Here is a 19,591-nt window from a genome sequence, read left to right as displayed (position 1 = left end):
CATGGGGGATCTTTTTTTTCTCTTTGTAGTGTAATTGTGACAACGATGAAGCAACTGAGCCCAGCCCTCCATCAGAACTTTGGCAATGAATCCTTTGACATTCAGGTAAGGCACGGTGATGACGACGGTGATTTATGTAAGTTGATAATAATTGCAGGAAGGAATGTAATAATGTTGATAATTATTTATAATGATAACACAAAGACATTACATTAACTTGCTAATCCCCCTAATCTCTCTGCCTAATCTCTCATTAACATAGTGCTCATCTCCCATTAACACTGCTGTTGTGCGCATATGCGGGGACGATACTCTTATGCGGCGATGGAAGCTCAGTTCATGCGAATCTCTTTCCCGAATCTCCCCCATTAACACAACTGACGTGCTTGCGTCCGGAGATGGAATTCCTTTCCAGCTCAGACCCCGCCTGCTTGCCCTTCACCACATCTACAACCTCTTGTTGTAACAGCTCTCTCGCTGTGTTCTTCCTGGTTCAGCAGTTCCACTGCGGGATAACTTTTTCCGCCTGAGGACGACCGCTTGTGTTGCGATCGAAACGTCGTAATATATGATTGTTTAATTTTATTTTTCTTCCTACGTGACTTTACCGAAAGAACCAAAGAGTAACAATAATTAATTATTATATTTGGCGATGATGATGATCATGAAGATGGTGGTGGTTATGATGTCGATGACAGTTGATGCATAGCGATGCTGATGATTGATGATAATGATCATCTGATGATTGTCAAATTATGAATGATGATTACAATCATTGTTGATGTTGATGATGAATGACGGATAGTCATAATTGACGAACGATGATTAGAGTGATGAGCATGACAATGAATGACTGATGATAATTGGTAATAATGATCTCACAATGATGATGGATTCTTCTTTTTGTTGACGATGATTATTAATATTATTATTGTTTATGACGACGATCCATGGACGAAGTTGATAATGATGGTTATGTCCAAAGGTGACCACAGTAATGATTGCATGGAAGACAGCGACGTTTCACGATTGTTTCACAATAACACGTCACTTCACTCCGACAAGACTCGACTCTGCGCATTCTTTGCCCGCGGCTTTGGCAGATTTGGACGTTTTACTTCTCACTCGCGGTGCTCTTCATCAACCAGCCGAGTCTGCAGCTGGAAGCCTTCAGCCCCCTGAAGAGGAAGCAGATCCTGAGCAAGTGAGTTGCACCGTGGTTACACTCCGTCTGGCAAAAGGGAGCTTGTGGAGGGATTTAGTATTTTCATTTTGCTTGTTGTGGATGAGTCTCGTATGCAAGAGTGACCTGGGTCACAAAAAAATGACAAAATCAACCGCATAAATTGAAATACAGCAATGAAGTTAAAGAGAAGTTACGGTCACAAACAACTTAGTGCAGGAAAAAAAAGATGTTTTTTTACGGTCACAAAAATTGTCTCGGATCAAATGACAGGTCTAAAGAACCCTCAATGCCAATGGCCAGCAACCGTGCGCGGATAGGACACAGTTAAAAAATATATATCGAGTGTTGTGGCATCGTTAAATAATGTAAAACACCTGCGATATTAATAACCTCTGAGATTGGCCTGCCTGCCTGCCTGCCAGTAGTGCCTAAAATATTAAGGAAGGACAAAGCGGACGGTGCCGCTGCAAAAAATCCACTGGTTTGACAACATGATGATCTCGCGCGTTGTTGCGTGCATCTCTAAAAATTGTGCACGTAAAGCCTTAAGCTAATACATCATCGTCATCTTGCACCTAACGTACGCGGGGATTCTTCCATAATTCCCCTGATTAACGGGTCATTTTATTGACTCCGCTAATTAATTTTCTTACGGTTTATATATACATTCATTTGTGGCTAGCTCGCAGAATACGATATACTGTGCCTTATTTTAAAGTGTGCGATTGTGGAGATTACAAGAGGTCACGCAGACCATTCGACATTTCAGTTATAGCGGGGTTGGACAGGAGATTACGTAAGGGTGCGCAAAGGAGATATGGCATGCAGGACTGACTAAGAGCGTAAAGTGCAGGGTCATGCATCAGATGTAAGTCTTAATAACTTAGCCGCTGTCATGTTTTATCAAGATTCTTGTTGTCCAAGCATCATATTTATGCTTGCACCAAAATGTATGTCGCTGTGCAAATTAACATACGTGTACATTTTTTTTAATCACAATATGGCTCTGGTTTTTTTTATGATTTAATCAAAAACGCTTTAGGGCCATGTTATTAAAAACATATTTTATATACAGATGAATAAACCCGCTTTTACCAACTCGTACACTGAATTACGTTTGAGATTTGTGGTTCCACACGGACGCACAGAAATGACCTCTTGCAGGGTGTCACGCCATTCGACTGGCAGGAGCTCTCGAGAGCCTCTCGAGAAGCTATATTGGCCTACTCTTCCACACTGACCAGACATCTTAGAGAGGGCCTCTAAGGCTGCACCTTTTGCCATGACCACCTTGGAGAAATATACATTAATATTATCGTTCTCCGCGTCTGGTTGCTGTTGTGTCATGCACAGGTATGGAGACATGAGAGTCCTCATGGCCCACGAGGTCTTTAGAATGTGGCAGAGCCTTGGTGAGTCCACACACAGCCACTCTGTGGTCACATTAACGGTACTGAATATGTCTGTATATCTATGCACATCTGTGTGTGTCGAGTATGGTGCTGACCACCCACACCCTTCGTTTACCGTGCCGGCCTTCATAGGTGCTTGCTGACAACACTTGCCCCAACAGTCCTGTAAGGCCATACGGGGGATCTTTGTCTTTGCGTATATTGTGGGGAGCGGTGGCGAGGCGGTTAGCACACCGTACTGCGAGCAAGGCATCGCGGGTTCAATTCCCGGTTGCGGCTAACATCATGGGGCAATGATATTAACCAGTCTTGGGTCTTACCCAGGTCAGCTCCGCCGTAAGTAAGTGCCTGGTGTGATGTGTAAACATCAGCACTGATACGAAGCGGCCCAGGTGTGGTACTGGCCACACCACCTGCCGGCCTAAATAGGCGTTCACCCCCAACAACGATCTGCAGAGAATCTGTGCAGGAGGACGTTGTCCTTCGGTGGGCATCATTGCCACGGTTCGCAACGGATCTGTCTGCACCGCTAAAATAAGTGATATGTAACACGAACGAGGGCTCGTGAGAAATGGTAATATTCTTTGGGTCTTTCGGTAAAGTCACGTAGATAGAAAAAACAATAACAATAAAATAATACAAATTAAAATGAAAATAAAGTGAATAAAAAAAAAATATCACGACGTTTTTAATCGCAACACAAGCTATCGTCATCAGGAGAAAAAAGAGGGGAAAAGCTGCTGAGGCAGGCTGTTTTAAAGGTTTGAAATGGGTGTAGCCCAAGGGTCATAAACGAAATGGGAGGGGCTAGTGATGTTAAAGTGAGAAGTTTGCATGTCAATGTAAGATCGGAGAGATTAGCATGTCAATGTAAGATCGGAGAGATGAGCATGTCAATGTAAGATCGGAGAGATTAGCATGTCAATGTAAGATCGGAGAGATTAGCATGTCAATGTAAGATCGGAGAGATTAGCATGTCAATGTAAGATCGGAGAGATTAGCATGTCAATGTAAGATCGGAGAGATTAGCATGTCAATGTAAGATCGGAGAGCCACCGCCACATCGAGGACACGAGCAACGGCGGCTGTGTGAGTGTGAGACATTTAACCTGTTCGAAAACAACTGCCAACATCGGAGGGTAGGATGGAAACATCACAGCCAGTTATGACTTGAACTGGTTAATAACATCCTTCCAATGATTGCTCAGTTTGTACCCATCTTCTCGGTTGAAATTGGGTGCGTGTCTATATGTCTGGATGGCTTAATGAACGAATTTTTGCTGATAGCCAGTGGGTTTGCAGAGTACCTTCGTCTTGGAGAAATCTATTTCGTGTGAGCCCACAGCATTAAAACAATGATCAGCCACGGCCGAGGTATTGGTCTTACTGTGTTTCAGATCTGCCTTATGCTCACGAACACGGTCCGAGACATGTCGCTTAGTTTCCCCAATGTAACTACTGCCGCAGACACAGCTTAGTTTGTAGACGCCGGGGTATTGCATGTCAGGGATTACATCCTTCACAAATGGGATCACATCACGAATTTTATGTACTGTGTAAAATCGAACCTGGATGTTGTGTTTGCTCATAATTTTGGAAATCTTTTTGGTGACCCCTGCTATGTATGGCAAGGTGATGGTTTTGATTGGGTCCTCAGATGGTTCTTTCCCAACTGTTGGGGTGATAGCTTTACGGATTGTGTCGTCTGAATATACATTCATCTTGAGGGCTTGGTGTACATGTTCCAGTTCACTGGCTAGGTGGTGATGGTCGGAAATACAACGAGCTCTATGGTATAGAGTTTTGATTAGGGAATTCTTCTGGGATGGATGGATGGTGGTGGTAATAATTAGTCTTTTTTGTTATCACCAGTAAAGGCTTTGACAGGCAGGTTGAAACATGTTATAAATAGAAGGACGAATTGGAGGGAAATGGTGTGTGAAAAGCTTTTGTTTAATTCACTCTGTGACTGGAACAAAAACACTTTCAAAACCTCCTGAAAGGCGTGCGTATCCCGCGCATCAAAACTCCTCGGCGTGGATAATTGAACGTCTTGCAAAAAAAGAAAAGGCGTTATCGCGAGTTTCTGGACCGCTCGCTCTCCGTTGCGTTGGTGTCTTGCGGGCAGAGTGTTGCTCCCAATGAATGCAGGAACGGGCTCTTGGCCAATATTTCAACAATCCTTAAGTGGGCCATCCCCCATTAAAATGTGATGCACAGCGGATAGGCTATTTAGTCTGCATTCGGCCCACTGCTCATCAGCATGCAAGGCCGTCGACAGGGACGGTGGGGTGGTGTGGCAGGTGGGGTAAATTCCCCCCGGGACTCGCATCAAAGAGAGCATCAGAAAAGGGCCAAGGGGATCCTCATCTGGTATTTTCCCCCGGGCCTCCATAAACCTGAACCCGCATGTCTGGGTTGTGGGTGGTTCCCCTTACCTCAGATTTAATTGGGGCGGCGACGTGGCTGAGCGGCCGTACGATTTGGCCACTCGTTGCAGACGTTCCCGGTTCGAGACCAGTGGCCACCCTGGTTAATGCTGCTGATGAGAAGTGTGGACCACGTCTGCCACAGTCACGGTCCGAATTTACCAAATTTGAAAATTTACACAAACTCGTTTGTTGTCCTTTCCCCGCACCTCCAATTAGCACGGTTGGCCATGTACGGTGTGAAAGAAGTTGGAAAAAGCCACACACCACCATTGCCCCCCACCCCAACTACTGCAGACTTCAATCGTCTATTGATCATAGCGCCATCGTGGTAGCCGTGCAGTATATGGCTACCACAATGGGGCAAAAAAAAAACAAGCGTACCGATGAATTCATTGGATGAATCCGGTCGAATGTATCCGTGCCAGGGGACCACAAGGCTCACTTCATCCCCGGGCTACTGGGCCCCTTCCTCGAGGTGACCTTGGTGCCACAGACAGAGCTGAGGCGCGTGCTCATCCCCATCTTTCACGAAATGATGGACTGCGAGCAGAGGAAGAACGGCTCCTTCAAGCAGGTGACGTCATGGCCGGCGGACCACAACATCAAAAAAATAACAACAACGAGGGAGCAGGTGGCCAAGTGGCTTGCGGGGGGCTTGCGGTGGCCGTGTCGTATTTAGGGTTCCCACCTGTCCGAGTTTTCCCCGGGATCGTCCTCTTTTTCGAGGCAGCTGCTGTCCTGGGAAATCTGCGAGTCTTCCAGGGACATTAAAAGTCTCAGTTATTGTCAATCATCATAATAATAATAATAACATTACACCGTTCAGGAAAATGAGATATTCTTATTTTCGTGATGAGTCCTGATTTTTGGTACCTCAGTGTGCCATTCCCGGCCATATTGCTGAGCTGGCATCACTGAGGTTCTGGATTCTGTGCCGGGCAGCCACCCATGATTAAAGGCAGTCCTAAACTGTTGATAGATAATGGTCTCAGACTGGCAACCCAATCACGTGAAGTAGTCTTGCCACAAATGTGGTACTCTGTGCTGGCCGTGAATTTTTTTTCCCCGAAGGCTGTTCTTTTGCTTCCCATTATAGTACAGTTTGGATATAATTGCCGACGACAATCCAAAAAATGTAATCACTCAACATTTTCGAGTGCTTAGGCTCCTGCAGTCACGTGGCATGTTTTGTAAAGTGGCTTATCCGTTGTTGTTGTTTTGGTTATTCTCAAATTGGGTTAATTGTGCCCTTCACTGGCAAGTTGAGCTCCATCATGCGCCAGTGATGAACGTGAATTTGACTTTGCAACGTGAACTTGGCATGCAACGACTCATCGAGTGATTGAAAACCATTAGCAATGCTAATGCGATACATGCAGTGAATTGTGCTTATGACAATAGATCATTACGTGCCATGTAAATTGCATGCAAATAATATACAATTGGCAATACAATATGGATTTGTGTAGCGTGTAAATGCGACTACATGTCAAGATGCTGTACAGATGCACAGGCATGCATCATGGGAATGCCGGGGAGGTGTTTATTTTGTGTTTATAATTGAGGAACGATTGGAATCACGGCTACATAATCACAATGTGGATTTGAGCGCGTTTTAAATACCCATTCAGCATGAAATTCCTATACGTTAGGCTCTGACGCATTTCACATTGTTCAAATCGGCGTTCACTTTATAGCTATGCGCACGTTCAATTCCCCCCAGTGTATAGCGGGCGACTTCTCCCCATGCCTCTTGATAATTCACACAACAAGCAAAAGACACTGGATGGTAAACGCAAGGTGAGAATGAATCGACCCTTGAATCGAATTACGACAATTGATCTAATTGCAAGAGATGACGACATACCGACTGTTCAGGGAATGAAATTGGCTTCTCACACTCTGGCCAGGATATAAATAGTTTGGCAGCACAGAAACGCTTCTGTGCTAAGCCGAGCCAGTTGTAATTCCACTTTCGCGGAAGTGCCGCGCGAAAGTACGTGACACGAATGGCGATTTGTTGTGCTGTTTTTTCACGTAAGCCGCGATGTTGTGCGTTAAGGTGGAGGCAGAGATTATCGACAAGCTGGACAGTCTGCTGTCGGAGGGCAGAGGTGATGAAGACTACAGGGAACTCTTCAGCTTAATGTGAGTGCTGTTGAACCAAATCCCGCCGGCACAGACTGCTTCGAGCAATTTCCCCCCCAGACAAAAAAAAAGAATCCACCTTCGTTATTTGAATGGTAAATGGTGAATGGTGGAGGTGCAACTCTGAAGTTTCTTACTCACGCCACTAGGCTCTCAGGAGCTCTTCAGAGCCCCTTTAGAAGGTGTATTGGCCTACTCTTCCACACGTACCAGACGCCTTGGAATATATGTACGTTCAACTTTTTTCGCACCGTACGCAGCCAACCATGATAATCGGAGGTGCGGGGGAAAGATGACAAACCAAACGCAAAAAAGCAGTTGTTAAAGAAATGGGTTTTCAGTCTAGATTTAAAAGCCCATCGCTCTGGGTGGCTTCCTAATATCGGAAGGTAGAGTTTTCCAGACAGCCACATAATTGCATCTGAAAGGGCGCCATGCCATGCCCGTCTTTGTTCGACGGCCAGCCAAAAGCCACCGCTGCTGTGAGGATGACTGGAGTTCGCGTGACAGTTTATGCTCCCTGACGAGATGAGGAAGAGGGAGGAGTACCCACACTTTATCTCGCCACACGTGACCTGCCGATTGACTTCCTGTGGTTGTACCCATAGATGCTGCTGGGTGGACAGAAGCGAGGGGGCAGGGAGATGGAACCAGCGACCTCCGGGTTGCAAGCCCCGCTCTGCTAACCGTTTCACCGGGGCAGCGTCGTTATTTGAATTGGTCCATGCAGATATTATCACTCGTTGGAAGTGCGCAGGAGGCCATCGCTTAATTACGGTGGAGGTGACTCAGGATTGAAAGCCATAACTGCTCTAAACTCGTGCCCTCAATTTGGAGGGGCATCTGAAATTAAATTTGATGGATCCTCACAGAGACATTGGAAATGCCTTCCAGCTGCAATGTCTTCTTGGGACAGCCCATTGACATTGGCTGATTGCCTGGTTATGTTTACGCGAAAAGCTTTGTGTGTGTGCGAGCGACTGCATTGTTGGTGTGAACTGGACAAGGATGAACAGACGTGTGATTTAATGACTTGATGGGAATTCCTATTTCACGCTCGCTTGACGGAATACAGAACCCCGCTATTCGGACCATATCCGAGGTATTTTATTTTATCGATGTCAACAATTTGTCATATCTCATGTTGCCATATAATGTATTATTTTCGTGTAATTCGATTTTTTTTATAGTGTCATATAGAATTCGTGAACCATTGCACGATCCATTAAAATACATTACATTTTTGGACACGTTATGTAACAAAAATTTAATAAATTATTAGTTTACTATTGGTCATATTTTAACGTCCCAGATAAAACATATATAATTTGAACAAATCAACACATTCATCGATAACACTGAAGAAGGGCCATGGCCCGAAATATCGCCTGTCATAAAAAAATATATTTCAAGACCACGCTGTTATTGACTAATATGTTGAGTCTTTTTATTTTTATTATGAATTGTGCTATTCACCACAGCCAACACAGCAGCATCACGAAATAAATAGTAAAAAAAAATGTTAGGTCATTTTAATATATTTATGATTTAAATAGTAACTTATGTTACTATTTTATGTCACTTGTGGAATCTATATTTTTGCAAAAGTGTTTATGGTTAGATATTTCGCCCTGAGAACGATTGTTTAAAGGATGCTTCATAAATTAAAATTATATTATTGTTATTATTAATACGGTATTTTCCATTGTTTTGAATTAAATACAATTGTACTCAAATAATGAGCTCAACAAAATTGTTTTTTCGCCACGATTTGCCATCAAAACACATAACACCACTTAGCCAAACTGACATAGAGTCAAGCCGCCCATTAATTCAAGCATTCTTCAGTGTCTTTAAACTAACATCAACAGTGCCTTTACAAAGGACTGATTTGCATGCACTAGAAGCTTAGTTCCACGCGTCCCCTTCCTTTGAGCTCAGTCTGCCGATCTCGGTCATTGGCGAGCATCCCCGGCACACTGCTGGACAGCTGGGCCTGAGTTGCTCACGGCTCCGTCTCCCCTGGCCCTGCCCCAGTTTGCTGGAGCGGATTGAGCAGGAGACGTGGAGGGAGAGTGGCGTCTCCTTCGTCACGTCGGTCACTCGCCTCATGGAGAGGCTGCTGGATTACAGGTGAGCGCTCGCTCGTCAGATTGTCACCGTACCAAGACAAAGATCCCCACGTGTAGCCGTTCGAACTCTTTGGGGAAAGTGCTATTAGTGAGCTCCCATGGAGGCCTGCAGGACGGTGCCTCTCTCTCCCCGGTGCTGGCGAGTTGTTAACTACCTCGCCTGGTATACAGGAGGTCGTCGGTTCGATCCCGACCCTGACGCCCGCATATTTGAAGTTTGCATGTTCTCCACGTGGTCGCGTGGATTTTTCTCCGGGTTCTCCGATTTTCCCCTCCACATTTAGAATCAACGTGCGTTTCGAGTATTTGGCTGCTAGAAATTTCCGCTTGGTAAGCCACTTCGTTGAGCGATCATTGTGATAGCCAGGTCACTTCTGAAAAAAAATCTATATGGCTCAGTGGGCCTTACCTGGTCAAATACAAATAGTTTAATAGTTTAGGTTATACACTGCACCAGATACCAATTTAAGGCCGAGTCGACCTAGGTAGGGCCCAGCATTGGTTCCGATTTTCTGTACTGATTTAAACGTGAGCGCTAAGCACTGCACTCCCGTCGTACACAGATAAACACACGAGCGCGCGCCGCCACTCACGGACACATCGTCAATTCCCACTCGCGAGCATCGAGATGAGATTGGAGGTGACAGCTGGATGGGACGTTGGCTTCAGCTGCCCACACGTTTGGAGGACGCATTCGCCCAAAGTATCGCGTCCGTGCGAGCTAATGCCACACGGCCCATTTCCAACATCTTCCGCTACGGGGCCACACGCACACGGATGGCTACCCGCACATTGTAGCCTCATGGGGGGGGGGGGGGGGGCAGCAAGATGGCCGAGCGCTGGCGCGTTTGCCGCTCGTTGCAGTGGTTTGCGATGTGAGCGAAGCGGCCGCCCTGGCGAACGCTGCAGGGGGTGTTCACCAGCACAAAAAGCGTGACGTCTTCTTGACAGCGGGACATTAAAGATCCCGTGGAGAAATACAAAAAATAAAGTCAAACTTGCGCCTGCGTCACGGTCTAAATTTTCCAAGTTTGAAAATGACTCGTATGCTGCCTAATCGGGTTATTGCCACTTGGAAACACTGCCCCTGCTGTGAAACTAATGCAGGAGTAAAACGCCTGTGCAACACGGCACCACCGTATGTTTGTGAGTACGAATGTTGAACTTATTTCGCACCGTACATAGCCAAACGTGGTAATAGGTTTGCCTGTTCACCACAAGCACGTGTGGTTAATGCCAAGATGATTCCTTGCAAAAGGTTTCTATTTGGTGTTTGAACATCTTAACACCTCCTGTTTTATTGCCAGAAAGGGTAAAACCTATTCTTATTTTTCATACTTTGATACTGGCAAAACGATCCCCATTAAATAGTTTCGCTCTGTTCCATTGTGGTGGCCTTGCACTGTAAGAGAGGCACAATTGCTCAAATGTATCAATGAATTGATTTGCTACGTTGTGTCAATCATGACCCTGTGTGTGTGCACATTGTGCAGGGATTGCATGAAGGGAGACGAGGTAGAAGACAAGAAAATTGGATGTGCCGTGAGTTTGTTGGTAAGGTTCTTAAAGTCTCGCAGCAGAAAACAGTGGGGGGGAAAACTTAACGCGGTTTTTAATTCGGAACGATAATCCCTCGCATGTAAGGATGTACAGATTTATCAATTAAAGTCGTTTCTTAAGCTGACGATTAACACATCAAATCGCGCGTTCAAGAATACGTTATTTAACGTTCATGCAAATTGTATCCTCATGTTACATGCTGGCTAATGGACCGGATTTAACTGCGTAAATGAGAGAGAGGAAAAAAACGCAACAAATGTTTCAAACGAGACAAATAAAAAATATAGATTTTTAAATTCATTCGTGACCCCAAATTTTGCGGTGGGCAGGGAGAGAAATGGGTTCTATGCCTATGAATGCTTTCAGTCATTCTAGAGAGGCATGTACATGTTGAACCTCTTTCGCACAATACGTAGCCAACCATGCTAATCGAAGGTGTGGGAATCCATCATCATTATCCTCATCAGACCTGATCTATCCACCGTTGGCTGAAGGCCTCCTTGTCAGGCCCAACATCTGTTAAGCCAGACTAAGCGAACGTCGCTTTCTCCGTCGCAGCTCCGGGCTACGGGAATTCTCCCCCTCCTCTCTCACTGCTCTCCGCACGTCGGCGCCGTGTCCACCTTGAGTCAGGATCTGCAGACTTTCCTCCGTCAATCGTTTATTCTCCCGTGCCTCTGAAATGTCCTTTTGCAGTGTGCGTCACACATTTTATCAATGAACAAATGAATTAATGCACATTACCCATGTGGATCTGCAGAACTTCTACAAGACGGAAATCAACAAAGAAGAAATGTACATCCGCTACATCCACAAGCTGTGTGACATGCACCTGCAGGCACAGAACTACACGGGTACGTTACACCGGCGCGTTCAACGCAGCTGCTGCCAGCGGCGGCGCCCCTGCTGCGGTCAGGCCGAGACCCGTCAGCTCGCTGCATTTGAGCATCGGTTCATGACACCGTGTTGAGGATAGGTCCGTGACACCGCGTTGGCAGTGTTGCACAATCATTGATAGTCAAAACGCGACACGTTCGTGAGTAGCACCACGCCAAAAAAGGGGAGTATAAAACGGACGATGTTTCTCAATTCTGAACTTATTCATAGCAGAGAAATCTATTTGAGGCACCCAGGTTAATTATTTACAGGCTGGATTGGAACTCGTGACCTCAGCTGTGAGAGCTCGGCGCTCTGAACTTTGAGTCGCATGGCCACCTATCGAGTTATCTGACACTTGAGTCAAGTGAAGTTTATTTTGGTTTACATACGTGGTGCCTTTCTGGCACACAATATATAGAGAAAAAAAGAAAGTTGTGGCTATGAGTTAAATTAAAGTCAACTTTTTATTTTACCCGTTAAGGCCCAACCGAGCGTCATAAGTGACCTGGCCAAGACTGATAGCAGCTCAACGAAGGGGCTTATCATCACGTGAATATGTATAGCAGCCAGTTGTTGTGTGCAAGCGCAAAGAGAGTTGCGTTGAGTCGTGACTTGAAATGCAAGCGGTGGAGTCGAGCGTGCGCGTCGCTTGACCTCGTCCTCCCCGCACGTACGCTCCGTTTTTACTAAAACCCTGCACAATTTCCGCCAACACCTCCCCACCACACTGCCGCCACCGCTCCCCGACCCGCGCTACAGAGGCGGGCTTCACGCTGCTGCTCTACTGCGAGCTGCTGGGCTGGGACGAGCGTCTGCTCGGCCCGTTCCTGCACTACCCGGCGCAGAGCGAGTGGGAGCGCAAGGAGAGCCTCCTCCTCAAGATCCTGCACTTCTTCCACAAGGGCAAGGTGAGGGCTCGCCTGTGGTACCGCGTCGCCCGCCCCGTTTCCGAGACCGAGCCCGTGCGTTACCCGACGGAGTTCGATGCAAGCTGAGCGGAATGTCGTCGTGCGTGCCCGCGTTGAACTAAAGTCACGAAAGGCCTCTGGTCCACCGGTGAAGAGGAGGAGGATGATCGACACATCGGCCACGGTTAAACAATAATAATATTTTGTGCCAACGTGGCAATCTTGTCGGATGGCACGAGGTTTAATGTGCAACCATTTTAGGTGTAAAAATTACAACCACGTAGATCAAACTCAAACACGAGTATGGACCAAAAAGCACTCAGGGCTTCGGACTTTTTTTTTATCACCTCCGCTGGGCAGAAGCGGTGAACGCAAACTGATTGTGTGAGTGGCCGTACGGCTCGCTGAGTGTACGAGTATTTGTGTGAGAGCCCCGTGTGGCTCGCTGAGCGTGCGAGTGTTTGCGTGAGAGCCCCACGTGGCTCGCTGAGTGTGCGAGTGTTTGTGTGAGAGCCCCACGCGGCTCGCTGAGCGTGCGAGTGTTTGTGTGAGAGCCCCACGTGGCTCGCTGAACTTGCGAGTGTTTGTGTGAGAGCCCCACGCGGCTCGCTGAGTGTGCGAGTGTTTGTGTGAGAGCCCCGCCCTGCTCGCTGAACTTGTGAGTGTTTGTGTGAGAGCCCCGTGTGGCTCACTGAGTGTGCGAGTGTTTGTGTGAGAGCCCTGTGTGGCTCGCTGAGCTGCGAGTGTTTGTGTGAGAGCCCTGTGTGGCTCGCTGAGTGTGCGAGTGTTTGTGTGAGAGCCCCATGTGGCTCACTGAGTGTGCGAGTGTTTGTGTGAGAGCCCCACGCGGTTCGCTGAGCGTGCGAGTGCACTGAACTGCATCCCCCGTTGTGCTTCCTCAGTGCTGGGAGTTTGGCATTCCGCTCTGCCGGGAGCTGGCTGGACAGTACGAGGCCCTCTACGACTACCAGCGGCTGAGTTCGGTCCGGGTACGTGGTCGCGAGTCTGAGCAAACAATGTTTTTGATGCAGCGCTGGCCAGGGGTGCAGAAGCACGAATAATTATTATTCAACACATTTCACTGCCATGGTCCTCCAAAGGGAAAACAAATAAATAAACATTTTATATAAGATATTGGGTATTGGCCCTTCGACATTGCAACTGGCACACCTTGATGGAAGGTCAGTTAAAGTCAACCCCATCGCAGGGACAGTGAAGCCAGCACGATAACATACCCAAATCTTGCATTCCAATTTTTAAGCTGCCAATGCACTTATACAATATTACAGTCAACGTTTCCACGATTTTTTAGGGATTTAAAAAAATATATTTCATCTTATAATTCCGCTCCCCTTTCATCCCGATTGTGCAATCGGCATTATGTAATGAGCTGTCGTGTCCATTCGGAGCGCTCGCAGAGCAATGCGACCCTTTGTGTTAGGAAACATCCCAAGGAGGAAAGAGCTGACAATGAGATCTATTCATGTGACCTCTATTTCAGACAGCAGCAGTGGTAGTTCTCAGGGCCAGATTAAGGTTACGAGGGGGCCTAAGGCTAATATTGAGGGAAGGGCCTACACATGTACAGTCTTACATATTGCAACAAAATATATTATGAAGTCATGCAAATATTTATTTCTCTATGTGAAATTAACAAATGTATTCCATTCAGTTAAATTAATCAAAAACATGAATTACTCACTGCACTCATTTCTTCAAACAACCAACTTGGTTTGTTTTCCATAATAGAGGTTTTTTGGAGTTAGATCGCAACAAATATAAAAATGTGTTGTTAAAACCCACCACCACCCGACACAGCCAATTAGTAAGGGTTGTCACATAAACAGAACGTGCCAATTAGTCACTAGTACAGCACGCCGGTTGTGTGTTGGAGAGCCAAGCATTTACAATCTGAGTACGACGTTTCGCCGGTAATTACAACTAGCATCATCAACTAGCTAGTTTTGTTTTCCCCCCGAACTTTATCTGCTGGCGATGCCACGGATGACGTCGCCGTAATTCAGAGACCAGATGAATAGTCACTGGCCCAGGCTACTGTCGTTGAGCTATCAGTTCACAATGTGGAACGGAGGACCAAAAGGAAGATGGAAGGCCCTGCAAAACATTTAGCCTGTGGGTTAATTCAGCCACCCTCATAGCAGCACTTACCCGTCGGGCTCTGCCGCTGAGCGTTAATGTTGGTTGCATGGCAGTCGAGCTGCTGCTATATTTAATTCCAGGAGCCGGAACTAAGCGCAGAAATTGGCAGAACCGAGTTTAAGGTGATGAGGTTGTTTTTTTAGGTTGTGTGCAGTCTTTGGGGCAGAACCGAGTTTAAGGTGATGAGGTTGTTTTTTTAGGTTGTGTGCAGTCTTTGGGGCAGAACCGAGTTTAAGGTGATGAGGTTGTTTTTTTAGGTTGTGTGCAGTCTTTGGGGCAGAACCGAGTTTAAGGTGACGAGGTTGTTTTTTTAGGTTGTGTGCAGTCTTTGGGGCAGACAAAGCTGAGTTCGTCAAACTCACTCTACTCGAGAACCGCGTTTGTCCGGATTCGAACCCAGCGTTTCAGCGGTTGTGGCGAAGTGCTCTTCGATCTCTGAGCCACCCGGCCACCTCACTCTTCCTCGAGTCCACATTTTCCTGCATGCTACATACAAAAAGTGTCCAGTCTCCTGAAAAACCATTGCATCGATATTTTTTTCCTGTTTCAGATTTGATGATGATGATGATGAATATAAAATGCTCCCAAATGCAACTGTCAGCAGTAGCAGAACACGCGTGCCAACAGGGACACTCAATTGATTTTGATAATGTTGAAGTTCCGTGCAAAATTAGCTACTATTGGCCAAAAATAATTCGAGAATCTTTCGAAATTGAAAGAAATAAAAATAACTTTAACCGTTCGGATAGCTATCGCCTTAGTGCTGCGTGGAAGCGAATAATCAAATAATACATTATTTAAATGCATGCCTTCAAAGGGCAACATACTTCAATATGGATTACCGTTGGTACGGCTATTTTAATACACACAATAGACAGGAAGGACAAGTTCAAAGGGCTTACGTAATGCATAATGTACGTTGCCTCATTAATCCGCCCCCCACCTGGCGCAAGAGCGCAGAAGCGTGGTCACCACATCTACGCCTCTATATAAGTGTAGTGGGTTCCACGGAGGCACACACTTTAACTGGGAGGGAACACGTTCATTACACGGCCCCAACGGGGCAGCTACTCAACATAACAGGGTAACTACATAATTAGACCCCAACAGGGTAACTACTTAACCGGGTCAGGCATTAACATACTGCCGGACCCACGATGCCGAACGTGACGACCGAAGCCCGAAGATGAAGCAACGTTTCCCGATGGGATGATTCCAGGAGACAGCCCCGTTCAGCTCTCAGGCCCCTCTTTTTATCCCCTGAGCGTGGCCTCCGCCCTCGGCCACGCCCCCTTCGGGATCTGACCAGAAGGTTCTGGGGCCTTCCACCACGTGTCCTTCTCGTCACCTGTCAGCCCCCCTCGTTATCCCCTCCTTATACTCTTAGTTTTTTCGGCAAAGTCACGTAGGTAAAAAAATGAAATTAAAATTAATACAAATAAAATAATAAATCACGACGTTTCGGAGGCAACACAAGTCTCCGTCATCAGGTGGGACCGTCACAGCCAGATTTGCTGTATCAAGTGAGGCAGGGATTCCAAGATGCAAGTTCTTAAATACAAGTTAAGGGGGGGGAGAGGGGGGGGAGCTTATCAGAATGTGGTAGCCAATGAATGGAACGTATTGGGAGGGAGGGGGCGGGGCTAAAAGAGAGCACGAGGTGTAAGTAGGCGTGGACGTGTTTGTGCGCAAGCCCCTGTTGGTGCACATGATAGAAGAGAACGAAAATGCCCATGTTGTTTTTACCAGTGTTGGCTGACAATCCCCTCCTTGTCACGTGCTGTGACACGCGCAGTTCCACTCATCTCTCAGTAGCTGGCGCTAACGGCGTAGTGACTCAATATACGTCACTACATCAGGAACGAAACAGGTGGACTTCTCCAGAAATCTGGCTGTCGCCTGATGAAGCTAGTTACTGGTGAAACGTCGCATTCAGATTGTAAATGTTGTGGCTTGGCTCTAGTGACGAATTGGCACGTTTTGTTTACATGACAACCCGTACTAGTTGGCCGTGTCGGGTGGTGGCGAGTTTTAACGACACATTTATATATTTACGCGATCTAATCCAAAAAACCTCTATTATGCATAATAATGTATTTATTTTTGGGGGGGGGGGCGGGGGCGTTAGAAAACGGAGGCGGCTTACTACGACAACATCATCGAGCAGCAACGCCTGGAGCCGGAGTTCTTCAAAGTCGGCTTCTACGGGAAAAAGTTCCCTTTCTTCCTTCGGGTGAGTTTTTGTTTTCCTTTCTTCACGATGTGCACGACCCCCGCCGATCTCGGTGGACGTGCGCGGCAGGCTTCTCGCCAACGTCGGTGACGGACGAGCGTTTGTGTCTGTTATACGACGCTCCTGTGCTGTCGTATGGAATTACGGAGTTTGCGTTGCTGATGCACACTTCTGTTCGGATCAGGGCGGTTATGGTGCCTCGTTTGTTCGTAACCCATGGTCTGTGTTCAGAATAAAATGGGGATTTGCGCGACGAGTGTGGTGTTTGTTGAGAAGCGGCTGTTAAGAGTGCCGTGCGCAACATCTGTTCAACACAAGGAGTTCATCCGCTTCCTGCCATGTTTGTTTTAGAGCGAGGGAATTTCTGTAGCTCTCCAAAGTGTTTTCGGGACGTACCGCCGCTGGTGTTTGAGGCACAAGCAAGACGCAGAGATGTGTACGAGGCACGCGGCCATTTGTGCACATGCAACAAACCGTCAGGAGCGTTCCCTGAAGCATCGCGCTATGCAAAATTGGCCCGTGTGCTTTTAACACGCGCTTGTATTCAGTCAGCCCATCATCACCAATGGGGTCAATAACATCGGTACCGCCTTCTGGGGAAATCAACGGTGGTTGTTCTATGGGGGACAGACTATCTCCCACCACAGAAACGTGGAATTTCCATCACTGACTCTGCAGGGTTGAGAACAAGAAATAAACACTCGTGCCTCTGCTCATTTTTGAGTAGGAAATCACGTTAGTCCGTCCTTTTTTGCGCGTGTGTATGTGCGAGCCTGCGTGCGTGCGGGCATGCTTGTGTACATTTGCGCTTGTGTGTGTGCATGTGTGTGCGTGCGTGCATGCATGTGTGCGTACGTGTGTGTGTGTGCGTGCATGCGTGTGTGTGCATGCATGCGTGCGTGTGTGTGTGCATGCGTACGTGCGTGTGTGTGCCTCCGATCGTGTGTGCATGCACGTGTGTGCGTGCGGGCGTGCGCATGTGTGCGTGCATACTCGTGCGTGTTCTGTTCAGAACAAGGAGTTTGTGTGCCGGGGCCACGACTACGAGCGGCTGGAGACGTTCCAGCAGCGCATGCTGAGCGAGTTCCCGCACGCCGTGCCCATGCAGCACGCCGGCCAGCCCGACGACGCCACCACGCACGCCGACGCGCAGTGTACGCAACGGCACCAGCGTCTCCACCAGCGTCTCCACCAACATCCCCACCGGCATACCCACCGTCATCCCCACTGGCATACCCACCGTCATCCCCACCGCCATCTCCACCGGAATCCCCACCGGCATACCCACCGACATCCCCACCGGCATACCCACCGACATCCCCACCGGCATACCCACCGTCATCCCCACCGTCATCCCACCGCCATCTCCACCGCCATCTCCACCGTCATCCCCACCGGCATACCCACCGACATCCCCACCGACATCCTCACCGGCATACCCACCGCCATCTCCACCGCCATCTCCACCGTCTTCCCCACCGACATCCCCACCGACATCCCCACCGGCATACCCACCGACATCCCCACCGGCATACCCACCGCCATCTCCACCGACATCCCCACCGGCATACCCACCGACATCCCCACCGGCATACCCACCGTCATCCCCACCGCCATCTCCACCGCCATCTCCACCGGCATCCCCACCGTCATCCCCACCGACATCTCCACCGTCATCCCCACCGACATCTCCACCGTCATCCCCACCGACATCCCCACCGGCATACCCACCGTCATCCCCACCATCATCCCCACCGCCATCTCCACCGCCATCTCCACCGGCATCCCCACCGTCATCTCCACCGTCATCCCCACCGACATCTCCACCGGCATACCCACCGTCATCCCCACCGCCATCTCCACCGCCATCTCCACCGGCATCCCCACCGTCATCCCCACCGTCATCTCCACCGTCATCCCCACCGACATCTCCACCGTCATCCCCACCGACATCCCCACCGACATACCCACCGTCATCCCCACCGTCATCCCCACCGCCATCTCCACCGCCATCTCCACCGGCATCCCCACCGTCATCTCCACCGTCATCCCCACCGACATCTCCACCGGCATACCCACCGTCATCCCCACCGCCATCTCCACCGCCATCTCCACCGGCATCCCCACCGTCATCTCCACCGTCATCCCCACCGTCATCCCACCGTCATCCCCACCGTCATCCCACCGTCATCCCCACCGGCATACCCACCGTCATCCCCACCGCCATCTCCACCGTCATCCCCACCGTCATCTCCACCGTCATCCCCACCGACATCTCCACCGGCATCCCCACCGGCATCTCCACCGTCATCCCCACCGCCATCTCCACCGCCATCTCTACCGCCATCTCCACCGTCAACCCACCGACATCCCCACCATTATCCCCACCATCATCCCCACCGGCATCTCCACCGTCATCCCCACCGCCATCTCCACCGCCATCTCCACCGGCATACCCACCGTCATCCCCACCGTCATCCCCACCGCCATCCCCACCCGCATCTCCACCGTCATCTCCACCGGCATCCCCACCGCCATTTC

The 19,591-nt window shown here is 48.4% G+C and overlaps 1 protein-coding gene across 10 annotated transcripts in view; it reads left to right on the top strand.

Annotated features, from left to right (window-relative positions):
* The window catches only part of DOCK3 (dedicator of cytokinesis 3), a 225,305-nt gene that overhangs the window by 180,523 nt on the left and 25,191 nt on the right, over nucleotides 1-19,591 (top strand). For 7 of the 10 annotated variants that reach the window (XM_078874837.1, XM_078874835.1, XM_078874834.1 and 4 more), the window contains 13 exons: nucleotides 30-105; nucleotides 1,104-1,204; nucleotides 2,540-2,598; nucleotides 5,456-5,604; nucleotides 7,093-7,178; nucleotides 8,254-8,280; nucleotides 9,216-9,311; nucleotides 10,804-10,864; nucleotides 11,631-11,724; nucleotides 12,509-12,657; nucleotides 13,560-13,646; nucleotides 16,946-17,050; nucleotides 18,063-18,204. In XM_078874837.1, the coding sequence (XP_078730963.1) occupies nucleotides 30-105; nucleotides 1,104-1,204; nucleotides 2,540-2,598; nucleotides 5,456-5,604; nucleotides 7,093-7,178; nucleotides 8,254-8,280; nucleotides 9,216-9,311; nucleotides 10,804-10,864; nucleotides 11,631-11,724; nucleotides 12,509-12,657; nucleotides 13,560-13,646; nucleotides 16,946-17,050; nucleotides 18,063-18,204 (1,232 nt within the window). The remainder of the gene's footprint in view (nucleotides 1-29; nucleotides 106-1,103; nucleotides 1,205-2,539; nucleotides 2,599-5,455; nucleotides 5,605-7,092; nucleotides 7,179-8,253; nucleotides 8,281-9,215; nucleotides 9,312-10,803; nucleotides 10,865-11,630; nucleotides 11,725-12,508; nucleotides 12,658-13,559; nucleotides 13,647-16,945; nucleotides 17,051-18,062; nucleotides 18,205-19,591) is intronic. The other 3 variants (XM_078874844.1, XM_078874843.1, XM_078874839.1) reach the window with 1 other exon arrangement.

Source organism: Lampetra fluviatilis, chromosome 40 (genome assembly GCF_964198595.1).
Source record: "Lampetra fluviatilis chromosome 40, kcLamFluv1.1, whole genome shotgun sequence".
Classification (NCBI taxonomy): domain Eukaryota; kingdom Metazoa; phylum Chordata; class Hyperoartia; order Petromyzontiformes; family Petromyzontidae; genus Lampetra; species Lampetra fluviatilis.
The sequence above is the reverse complement of the archived record's forward strand: the minus strand, read 5'-3'. Positions and strand labels throughout refer to the sequence as shown.